Source organism: Alnus glutinosa, chromosome 7, assembly GCF_958979055.1.
Source record: "Alnus glutinosa chromosome 7, dhAlnGlut1.1, whole genome shotgun sequence".
Taxonomy (NCBI): Eukaryota; Viridiplantae; Streptophyta; class Magnoliopsida; order Fagales; family Betulaceae; genus Alnus; species Alnus glutinosa.
Window position 1 is genome coordinate 1,276,578 of NC_084892.1, and position 12,259 is coordinate 1,288,836.

Genomic DNA, 12,259 nt, shown 5'->3' on the forward strand with positions numbered 1-12,259 from the left:
TGACCTATAGAGGATGTCAGCCGAGCTTCCTGTGTCAACCAATATACGATGTATTTTATGTTGACAATGACCAAACTTAGTACAAGAGCGTCGGTATGGGGAAGAGACACTCCCGCATAATCATCATCCGAGAACCCAATCACCTGGGCGTCTCGTTTTTGAGATTTTGGAGGTTTATGCACCGAGTATACCTCGAAATCCCGTAATTGCCTTACATATGCCTTCCGTGCCGAGTTAGACTCTCCTCCTCCTCCAAAACCCCCCGAAATCGTCTGTATCTCAGGAAGGTTTTCTTGTGGTGCTGGTCTGGCTCGGCTCCTGCTTCTTTCTCGTGTGAACCGAGGGTCTGGCTTGCGTTCCGGTTCCCTGCCCCTTTCTTGATCTCTTCCTCGGTCATTTCGAGGATTGTTCCGATTCTGATGGAACCGATTGTAGTTTTCATGGGGGCGGTAGCCGTGCCCCGGATTTTGTTGAATTCTTTGATCTGCGAGAAAACGTACGAGCTTCCCATTTTCTATAAAACGTTCTATCAGCAGTCTCAAGGAAATACAAGCCTCAGTGCGATGCCCGGTGGTATCATGGAAAGCACAATACTGATCCGCATGGGGTGAATTTGGGTTCACCAGCACCGGCCTGGGCTTCCTGTACATGGGGTCTTGCTTTATCTCTAGAAGTACATCCATGATGGGAGCATTGAGGGGTGTCCAGTTATAACCCCTCAACGACTCCTGATCTCGCTTTGGCCGAGCCTCCTCTTCTCCCGGAGCGCGCTTGCGCTCTTCCTTCCGATGATCATTTTTCTTCTTTTTGTTATCGGAAGTGGAAGCGCGGTTCTGCTCGGATCCCAACAGGGCTCGGAGCGTTTCTTCTTGGTTGATGTACTTCTCGGCTTTATTCATGAAGCCGTCTAGATTTTGTGGAGGCTTTCGGGCTATGTCAGCCATAAGAGCTCCATCTTTCCGTATGCCCTGGAAGAGAGCTCCATATATGAAGTCGTCGGTTGCGGTTTCAGCTTCAAGCGTTGCCTGATTGAATCTCAAGAAGAAGTTTCTGAGAGACTCCTCGGGTCCCTGGTGTAGCGACATCAAGGATCTGGATGGCTTCCTTCTGACCCTCCCGGCCATGAACTGCGTCAGGAACATCCTCCCGAGGTCATCAAAGTGACGGATGGAGTTTGGAGGAAGCTTCCGGAACCAGTCGCGAGCATTACCCGAAAGGGTCAGAGGGAAAGCTCGACAAGCTACCATCTCGGGCGTTCGATGAAGGTCCATGTGGGCGCGGAAGTTGTCCAGATGCTCCACAGGATCTTCAAGACCTGTATAAAACGGAATCTCCGGGATTTTAAACTTCTCTGGGAGACGAATGTTTGCCACATCCTCGGTGAACGGAGATGTGGTTTTTTGTAGAAGATTCTCGACTAGGGTAGCTTTTCCCTTGTCATTCCGTTTTATAGCTACAGATATAATGTTGCATCTCTGTTCTAGTCGGGTGATCATGCCTTGCACCGCCTTTTCGGCTTCAGTTTTTGGAGGGGGAAGATGCACGGGAATCTCTTCTTCTTGGTTGTTTCTTTCTCCGGATTGCTCGACCCGGCTCCCTCCGGGTCTTTCGTCCTCTCGGCACTCCCTGATATGACTATTGTGGACCTCTTGGACTTCTGGATCTGCGACTGTCCAGTGGATTTCTGGAACCCGAGCCTGGAGAATAGCATTCAAAGTTGCTTTCTCGTTCATGCGGGTGAGTTGGGGATCGTTCGAGTTTCCTTCTACTCGGTTGTTTCTATCATCCCGAGACGCTTTGTTCGCTTCTGATCTAGTGTTCACCATAGCGGATTTGTAGTAGAAAAACAACACCAGTTGGTTCCCACAGACGGCGCCAAACTGTTAAAACAGTTTTTCGGTTGGTGACGTATCGATTAGTGGTAGGCTGAAATGCTCCTCGTCAATAAACACCGGCAAGATAATACTGCGTCGGGGGATGCCGACAATCCCGCTCCGATGCTTAAGTAAGTGTATTGTTCTGGAGATAATTGCACAGAGTAATGCTAGGTATTATTTAGCGTACCTTAATCTCTGGAGGGTCTTTGGTATTTATAGAGTTTTGAAGTGCAGTTATTGCTTCCCTGTACATCCGGGAATCGGTGGTTACATGAAGACGTGGCTTCGGTTATGCGGATATCTCGGGTTCATGATGTTGATTCCGGGTGCACGATCCTTCGTGGATGGTGTGCTATTGATGCGGCTTCGGACCCACGATCTTGTTATGCGTCATGTTCCTTAGATCCCGGGTGGTCCAGGATGTACGTGGATGTTCGTATCACCGTGCACCCGGGTCGGTTCGGTTGAACCGGTTCGGCCCAAGCGACAGGACTGGGCCCCCAACTGGTTAATCTCTGGATCATTGGGCCCTGGTCGGGTGGATGTAGTGGGCCGGTTTCTCGGGTTAGGCCTAGCACCCGAGAAGGACCGAAATTCTTCCCAACAGAAGATAAAATTCCAACATTTTGCAATGCTGTAATTAAGAAGATCTCCTCTTCTGAAGGTGAACTTTGAGGGGCTGAGATTGAGGAGGGCATTGGCAGGCGCCGCAACATTGGCGGCAATATTGGTTGTAATGGTCGCTGCGAGGGTTAAAGCATGAATGTTGGGTTGAGTATAGTTTTAATAGGAGTCAAAATTGATGGTGAGTCAGAATTTTGGTTCACATGTATTAAGATTAAAAAATAAAGTTTATATAAACAATTTTATTACATGATAGTAAATTTAAAAATAAATCCACATAAAAGTTTGATTATGCACATGAAACTTTATAAGAAAGAAAAACTATTTGTAATAAAGCAACCTCGTTATTTATTTTTTTAAGTTTTTTTTAAAAACTCAACTTACCACTCATGATTTTTCATCACTTTTACAATCATACCTTAAACTTCAAAAAGTTTTTGTTTTTTTTTTCTCACCACTCTATTAGGATTTTCCGTTAAATTATAGGTATTTTTGCAAATTCTGTTAAATCCTGACCAATACTTAAATCCTTGCAATTTATTCTCCTTTTTGGAATGTTGACACCCCTCTGTTAGGATTTAATGAAAAATTCTAATGAATTTGTGAAATTGAAAAAAAAAAAATGGAAGATTTATATACTAAACTGGCATTTTTTTTTTAAAGTTTATGAATATGATTACGAAAGTGGTGAAAGATTAAGAGTCATAATTAGTAAAATTTTCCTTTTTAAAAAAAAAAAAAAATTACCGGAGATCATGTAAAACTGCAAAATTTAGAGCAAAATTTACTATTTGGTAAGAAACAGTAGATTGATAATTGAAAAAACACTGCCTACTAAGGAATCAAATTATACTGTTAGAGCACTTGTAGTGAATTCACCAAAGAGACGAAACCACCAAAATCAGACGAGTTTCATCAAAATTGTGTTTGCAACGAACTCGTCTATGCTACAGGAAATTTGGTGAGTGCCGAAATGGCTCGTTTGTTCTGCTGAGCCAACTTCCTCTCGTCTCTTCTTATTTTCCATTTGTTTATTACCCTTTCTGCGTTCTCGATCTCCTGAAGCGAAAATTGGAGCTCCTTCGCGCCTTTTCTCACAAATCACCTCTGCAAGCTTTTGAATCCCAAGTTTGTTTTGGTTTTATGGGTTTGGTTTGATTTGGTTTGATTTGGTTTATGGGTTTTGATTTTGAATCTCATATTTTGATTTTGGTGTGTGGTTTTTGAATCTCTCTTCCTCTTGTCTGTGGCCGAGTTGCGTGATAATTTTTAGTTAATTGTAAACCCACCAACAGAAACTTAGAGAGAGACTTTTTGTGAGTTTGTTCGCTAGATATGTGAAAGTTGAAAAGGGTTCTGCATATAATTTTGTTAGAAATGGGTTTTCCTTTTTGCTTTTTTAACTATAATCAGTTATATACGATTAATCTATGTGATTGACGCATGTTCTTGTTAAAAATGCCCTTTATTTAGTTTAGCTTTTTGTGCTTTCTAGAGTTAGACTGGTTGAGATAAATTTGTGTGCTTTGTGGTTGAAGGGGTTACAAATGATTTACTGGGTTTTGGTTATGGGTTTCTTGGATACATTTGTTTCATTGGAATGTTGTGGTTGGGGAACAAAGGTATAGGGCGAGAATGGGTGCAAATAGGCGAAAAGCAATGGTGTCTTCGTTGGTGTTGCTACTCTCACTATCTCTGCCAATTTGGTGAATGTGGTGTGCATAAAAACATGTTTATTGTGTCAATCAATGTGAGTGCAAAACTGATGATGAAAAGAGCAATCAAACCCATTCATCCATTCTGCCAACACTCTGCTTTGATGAGCAGCAGCTTTTGGAGATACCACCACCTATTGTTTTTTTTTTTTGTTTTTTTATTTTTCTCTATTTCTGCCCGACAAAAGGCAACCTACAAGGGCACCGAATTTCAAAAACCGAACATGGGTTTAGAAGTGTGCCATAGCCCCCCACCCTTCACTTTTCTGCAATCACCTTCTTGATTATTAATCAATTTTACATCTGATATTGAAATGTAAAGGGGAAAACCTATGTGCTCATGCAAACTAGTACATATTCATTATAGCAAGATGGGCGTTGGATTTCCATGTGAACAATCGTTGGTTGGTTACATTTGGCTTGTGGGTTTCGGGTGATGCGTACGCCTTATTTGTCTTCCAAGGATCTGTTGTTTTTCCTGGGGGATGTGGAGTTGAGAGCTTCATATGATTCAATCTTGTTGCTTCCTGTTATTTCTCAAGTTGTGGCCTTACGCCTTTCGTATTGATTTTTTTTTTCTTTGGCTTTGGGTATCAGTTTTTACTTCTTTGGGTGTCCAATCTCTTGGCTTGCTGTTTAGTACATCAGATTGTTTATGGAGATATCATTGCCAACCTTTAGTTTTTCTACAAATTTTGGTCTTAACTTTATTTTGAATCTAGTAAACTTAAGTGTGATTTTTTTTGTTCATGGCTGATGGTGGATGTTTATCAATATCTGTTGCAATTTTGGAAGTTTACATTTTTTTAGAAGAGAAGTGAATGATTTAGAGATAGGAGAAAAATGATATGAGATTTTTTCATCTCTTATAGACTATGTAATCAGTGTTGTTCATCTCTTATAGATAGGGATTTTTTTGCTTGTTGATTTCCTCATACATTTCTGTTTTAGTTGTCATAAGTTGAATGGTTACTTTAAGAGACCATAAAATCTGTTTGTGATCCATGGATATTTGATTTTAGGGATGGATTCAAACCAAATCCCGTACTTCACCAATCTTCATATAACAGTTTTGGCTTTAGGTTTGCTAGTATGCTTACCATAAAAGAGATTAAGGACAAGTGTGAAAATTGTTTCTTTCTTGATGATTTTTACATTGTACATTAGTCGTTATATATAGACTTGCTGCCTAGTAAATAAGGCAAGCAATTAGGTAATTACAGAGAATATTGGATTGTCAATTATGTCTAATATACACATTGAATGTATATTTTCTTAGAGATCAAATTGTGATAGGCACGGCTTCATGGCGCTGGACCTTTCTTTTTCTGCATCGTGATAGATATGGCTTGTTGCAGCTAGAAGTTTCCTTTTCTGCATAAGGGCAGCAGCTACACATTCGTTGATCTGCAATCGTGGAGTCTGATTTGAATGTCACGCCATGCGCTCTGCAGCTGGACTTTTCCTTTCCTGTTTGTAAGTCAGCTAGACAGATTGCATATTTGTTGGGATGCTGCTGGATTACCATATTGGCTTGCACACACGTGGCTGTCTCTCTTGGCTTGGACTCTACTCCGCTGACACGTTGAGTTCTTGTGGCAGCATCTCCTGCCTTGGCTTGTGTCTTAGCAATGCTGAGGTGTCCAAGGGCAGGAACGTGTCTAGGGGCAGGAACTTCACTAACATACCATACCCATTCCCCTTTACAGATGAAGCAATTACAAGTTTCTAGAAACACTTTCTGCATACATTCTATTACTTCTTATTATGTATGGACGTTGGTATTAAAGCAGACTTCCACTACTTTGCATGTATGGGCTTTGGTTTTTCATTTTTAAACTCATTAATTGTCATTAAGAGCCAAACATCCAACCACTTCCATTAATTCTTAGCATAAAATGGGTGTTGGTTTTTGTACTGATCATCAATTGTCTTTAAGAGCAAAATGAGCGTTGGAACTTATATGAGCGTTGGAGCTATTCTCATCAATTGTCATTAATTCACAAAATGACGTTGAAGCATGTATGGGCGTTGGACGTTGGAGCTATATGGTCATTGAATTTCTAATAAATTTTGGTTTCATGGTAGTTAAAAGTGGTTGGAAGTGGTTGTTTTAAAACTAATAAAAAAAAATAGTATTTATTTGAAGTAGATAATATTTAGAGAGTTTGATATTTGATATCTTTGAAAAGTGGGTAGCTAAAATAACTAAAGTGTATTTTTTAGCTAAAATTTGACCAAACTTTGGTGAGTCCACTGCAAGTGCTCTTATATAGCTAATTCAGAATATTGTTGACTTTTCTTTACAAATGAGATTTTTCATTGCTCCAACTTGAGATTCACACTACCGATGACTTTTACTACACTCTTGAGATTTTTCAAAAAAAAAAAAAAATAAAATAAAATAAATTGTCACATAGAACTTTGTGTACAAAGTGCATGCAAAAAATATTTTTTAATAATTAACAAAAGACTTTCTATTTCCTTATTTTGTAGGCAGAGTCTGTTGGAATCCCTCGGCATTTAGGAGAAGCGAGATGTATAAAAGTCTTTAATTTGTTTATATATATATATATATAAACATAAATTCATCCTTTTCTTTTTCATTATACTATTATTGACTTCATTATATGAATATAAATGAATACATCACATTGGAAGTCAACCTTTCACTGGTTTGGATAATCGCAAGATTCCTCCTCGATCTATAGGATGTATAAGCGGTACAATACTTTATTTACTTACAAACTCAATCAAACAATCTACTTTGGAGAAATGCTAGAGTTTTTCAATTTATTTATTTATTTTTTTTAAAAAAAATTGCTCTTAATTAGTTATATAAAATTGTGATACATCATTTGAAGATCAAATTTTGGAGAAAGAAAAAAATTTGAGAAGTGTAACATTTATCCAGTTTTCTACATTGAGCATCCTGTCTCCTTTTTTTGAAGAGTTTAAAAATGTAAATTTTTGTACCCACCATGTGTTAAAATGAGTTGTTTCTCAATCTTACCGAGGCAGCAATACCATGTCAAAATGAGCTGGCTTGCCGGTGAAAAGGACCCTTGTTGATCTCTCTTTATGCTCTTATTAAACCTTTATTTATTTATTTATTTGTTTGTTTGAAGAATGAGCAAGCATTTCATATCAACAAAACAATCTATACTATCTTGAGAGTTTCATTCTCAAGGCAATTAGGAAACAACTAACTCCCAACCCAACTCTTGATTTCGCTACATAAAAAATGTCTTTTTATTCAATTATTGAGTTGTTTCTTGGTGAGGTCAAGACATGGCCCACCAAGCATCCAATTAAATAGTTATGGCCAATTATTTTGAGTTTAGGAGCATATGCAATTCATTTGTTCTATTTGGATTTGCGATTTTAAAATGTGTGATTCGAAAATTATGTTTTTAAAAAAATAGTTAAGCATTTGTCAAAATCTCAATTTATCATTTAAAATTACAGTTTGACATTTAAAATCGTGAGTTTTTAAAAACGTTCATACTTGCTTGTGATTTTGTTTGTGATTTGAAAACCCATATCTTTCTACTTTTTCAAATTACTATTTTTTAAAAACACAATCTCAAACTATTCATTTATCCATTATTTGATTTAAAATCGCACTTTTGATATACAAAATCACAATACATACCAAATGCATTATTAGTTACCCTTACTTTTTTCATTACATAAGGTTGTGAGGACCCATGAATAGTTAATTGGGCTTTTGAAAAGAAGAATCAGCGTAAGAAGAAGAAATCCAATTACAAATTCTTGGGATTATGAAAACTGTACCCAACCTCTATCGGACTCAACGTGGATCTGAAGCCCGTCAGAAGCCCATTGCTACTTCCTGGCAATTGCAGTCAAAGGGCAGGCCCAATAATCTTATAAATCAGTGCCCGTTAATCCATGTACAGATCTGCTTCCAGATCTAAACCTGTTTGATTAGGCTTATGATCTGCTTTATCGGTTTATACCACAATAAAAAAGGGCTCATTTGCTTTAATGAAAATGATCATATACTAATAGATTATTCACGCAGAAAAAATTAGTGTTAAAATCTTCTGTAATCATATACTTGTGAATTTAAATGAAGAAAGATGCGTGCTTAACAAAAGACAGTCATAATTATTGATACTATTTATTCCTCAGATTCTGCTTGAAGGAAATTCTTTAGTTAATATTCTTACTTTAAACAATCTCTATTTAAGCGCTTAATGATCTTCAACAGTCATAATTGCTGATACTATTTTTCTTGTTCTTTTTTTTTTTTTTTGTTTTTTCTTCTTGGTCTGCCATTAAAGTTTTAAGGAGTGTTAATCTTTGGGCACATTTAGTTGCCAAATGAGCCACTTCTCATTATTGTTATGGAAGCATTCTCAAGAATGAGAAAGATCCAACTTGATCCCCTTCCCTTTCTCATGTATAGCTTATAACAAAAAAAAGAAAAAAAGAAAAAAAGAAAAAAAGAAAAAAAAAAGAAGGCAGTAACTTACAAAAAATTAAAACTAAATTTTGTATTTTAACGTGTTTTAGTGGGTGTGTTTTTTTTTTTGGTTAAAAAATATATTTTAATGTAACATAAATGAAGAATTTATCTTGTGTATTGGATTGTTTATTAAAGTTTTTGTTTTGAGAAAGAAAATGACAAATAACGAAAGTTTTAACCAACAGAGCAAGTCATTGACAAATATGACCTCAAATTTCAATTTCATATACATGAACTTTTGATTATTTTAGTACAGTCTTTAAGTTGTAAAACGCCTCAATGTTACGCTTATAATTTTTGTATCACTACTATATAACCATTTTTGATATTATGATTTTTTATTTTTAATCTAAATATCCTTAAAATGTTTCTTTTTTAAATGCATATGCTTAATTGAAATGTTTGATATAACCAGTAAAGCTCCACATATTGCCGATGTCACTAAATCAAAATATATGGGCGTAGAGAATACATATTTTCGAAATCACAATATATTTTTGTTTTTGGAATTAAAAGATACTGAATTTAATTATTGTTCTAATTAACGCTTACAAAATATTTATTTGTTTACATCTCTTAATACAAATCATAATGATTGAAATGTTTACAACATAATCAAGGAGCAAATATGTTTGAGCTGAGTTTGCTGAAGTCATGGCATGGAAACTGCCAGGGGTGGACATAAGAATTGCCCCCAATTTTTTTTTAAAAGATTTTTCATAGTTTTAATTTGCCCCCTCCTCCTCATCAAAACTTCAATCTGGTTTTGCCTATGGAAACTGCAAATACATTAGACAAATATGTAAACTTTAGATGAGAACAAAAGAAGCTAAAAATAAACAAAAATAACTTGAATAAACAAATAGTATTAACGATTGATGTTGAAATGTTAGAGAAAACAATCTTACCAGTGTAACAGTTGGTATATGAGCAATTTTGCCTATGGAAACTGTGACGTCCCACATCGCTTAGGAATGAGGATGTGCTTATATGTATAAATGCACCATTTATGACATAACGTAGATTGAACTCGAGGTATCGAGGCCATTGATATATGACGATTTTTGGACCCATCTTCCTCTTTGCATTTCTGAACCGATCGATTCATTACAATAGAGAATCTTCAATTCTTGTAGTGCAGTGAGACGATCCATCCCCAACGGAAGAGATGTTAACTTGTAGCAATCGAAAATCTCAGGTGTTTGAAGTGATTTTAGACTCGGTAGCCACTTTGGCAAGTTCGTGAGGTTTTGACACATTGAAATATGCAGGTATTGCAAAGTGTTAGAAGAACTTTTGAGCCATCCCGGCAAAACCTCCAACTTTGGTACATTCGTAATCTTTAATTTTTTAAGGCTCCTGTTGAGAAGTACTCCTTCCGTCAAACTAATTAGCTCCTTACAGCCAAAAATTTCAAGGGTCTCTAAGGCGGGCACCTCAGCCGGTGCATTTGTCAAAGCGATCAAGTTGTTACAATCTGAAACAACCAACGTCCGAAGGTTGGCAAGGATCCCAATCCTTTGAAACAAAAATTTTAGTCTATGACATCCAAATATACCCAACAACCGAAGAGAACTCAAGAAGCATACATCATTTTCAAAAAGGTACGTGCAAGTTGTTGTTACCGTCAGATACCTAAGGCTGATCATCTTCCTTGTATTTTTGGGCAATTGCTCAAGACTCTCACATCCGCGAAGTAGTAAAGTTTGCAAATTGTATAGCTCACAAATGGAATTGGGAAGTTTCTTGATTCTTGTATTACCAGCTAGGTTCAGAGATCTCAAATGCTTCAAAGTACCGATAGAGCTTGACAAAACCTCAAAAGATGAATCAGATAAGTCAAGCACCCGCAAGTACTTGAATCTCGAGATGCAAGCTTCAACTAAGGTCGGCACTTGTTGCTTGACTTGGAACAAAGTGGTCCGCACACCATGACTTAAGGTGTAAAAGTAGTTTGGAACTTGTTGAGCATTGTGTGAAAATGACAAATGATGAATTGTTCCAGCAATGGTATGGGTACGAAGGTCGACTGTTAAACACTCTTCTTCTGCAACCTTGAGTGCAAGATCATGGACGAGATCGTGCATTTTAAACCTATAGTACCAAGTGGCATTTGTAACATCTTGGAAGAAAGATTTGGACAACAACTCCTTGATATACATGTCGCCAACATCTTCCAACTCTAGAATTTGACTATTAGGCGTTTTATTAAGGAGTCTATGCGCCATCCAAAATGCAATCAACTCACCACTATCAAACAAATGATCTTTTGGGAAAAGAGAACAGAAGGCAAAACATTGCTTCAAGTGAGATGACATTTGATCATAACTTAGTTTTAATGCAGGTAAAATATCACTCTCATTTTGTTCTAATTTCCATATCCCATTATCTCTCACAAATTTCCACTCCCATTCATCAACCTTTGAGAAAAGTAGGTTGCCTAAAGTCCTTATTGCCAATGGAACTCCTATACATTTTTTCACAACCTCTTTTCCAATTTCTAAGAGGTTTGGATATTGTTTGTCTTCCCCTTCCTTAAATGCCCATTTCACAAATAAAGACAAACAATCATCGTGGGATAAACTTTTTAAAGTGTATATGGGACCAGTTTTCACAACAGAGGCAACTGAGCGACTGCGTGTTGTCACTACAATTCTACTTTCCATTGAACCACCACTTAACAAACCTTTCAACTCAATCCATTTACTACGATCCTCATTCCAAACATCATCTAAAATAAGTAGAAACTTCTTATTCTTTAAACAATTTCTTAATCTAGTTTGCCACAAATCTACACCCAACGTCTTATCAATATTTGCACCAGTTGCAGATTTAAGGATATCTTTTATCAATCTATTAACATCAAAATGCTCAGACACACAAACCCACGTTCTCAAATCAAAATGATTGGCTACACGTTCATCATCGTATACCAACTTAGCAATTGTGGTCTTCCCCAATCCTCCTATTCCAACTATAGGAATTACATTGACATTGACATTTATGTCATTGTCAGCAGCATCTGGGCCCATCAAAAAATGTATTATATTTTTTTTATCATCATCCCTACCAATGACTTCTGAAGGAGGAACAAATGAGTGGGTCATGTCCATCCTCCTCCCATGAATGACATGCCTATCTTCAAGTCGAGGTATAAGATTAAATTGATCCTTATTAGCTGCAATCTTAGCCAACTTCTCTCTAATGTCCTTGATTTTGTGACCCAGTTGAGAACGGAATGCAAAGGCGCTACTGCTGCGCCCATATGTTCTCGTCACTTGCTTCTTTAGAACTTCGTACTCAACTTCATCCAGCACATCCTCGGCCTCATAAAAAATGACTTTGAGCTGTTTTAGCCATCTGCTCAGCGCGCGATTGCTAGCTTGCTTCTCTTCAGCATCCAAGAGCACATCTTTAATGGTTGACGTGGTGCCTTTAAGCTCTTCCAGCTCGCTTTGGATGTTCAATACCAAGCTGATCCCTTCGTAAGCAAGGGATCCTAACTTCTCCAAGATCTTTCCTGCGATATCATAGGCAAGTTCAGCCAT

At 37.4% G+C, this 12,259-nt stretch overlaps 1 protein-coding gene across 1 annotated transcript; it reads right to left on the bottom strand.

Moving 5' to 3' along the window:
• Window positions 1–9,195: 9,195 nt before the first annotated feature.
• Window positions 9,196–12,259, bottom strand: LOC133872397 (putative disease resistance protein RGA3). The gene is made up of 2 exons (XM_062309900.1): window positions 9,620–12,259; window positions 9,196–9,490 (listed from the first exon to the last, which is right to left on the bottom strand). The coding sequence occupies exon 1, from the start codon at window positions 12,257–12,259 to the stop codon at window positions 9,719–9,721; it is 2,541 nt and encodes an 846-aa protein (XP_062165884.1). The 3' UTR covers window positions 9,196–9,490; window positions 9,620–9,718.

What these genes read in the sequence shown, in the direction of transcription:
- LOC133872397 (XM_062309900.1), bottom strand. Translation starts at nt 12,259, where the DNA reads ATGGCTGAACTTGCCTATGATATCGCAGGAAAGATCTTGGAGAAGTTA.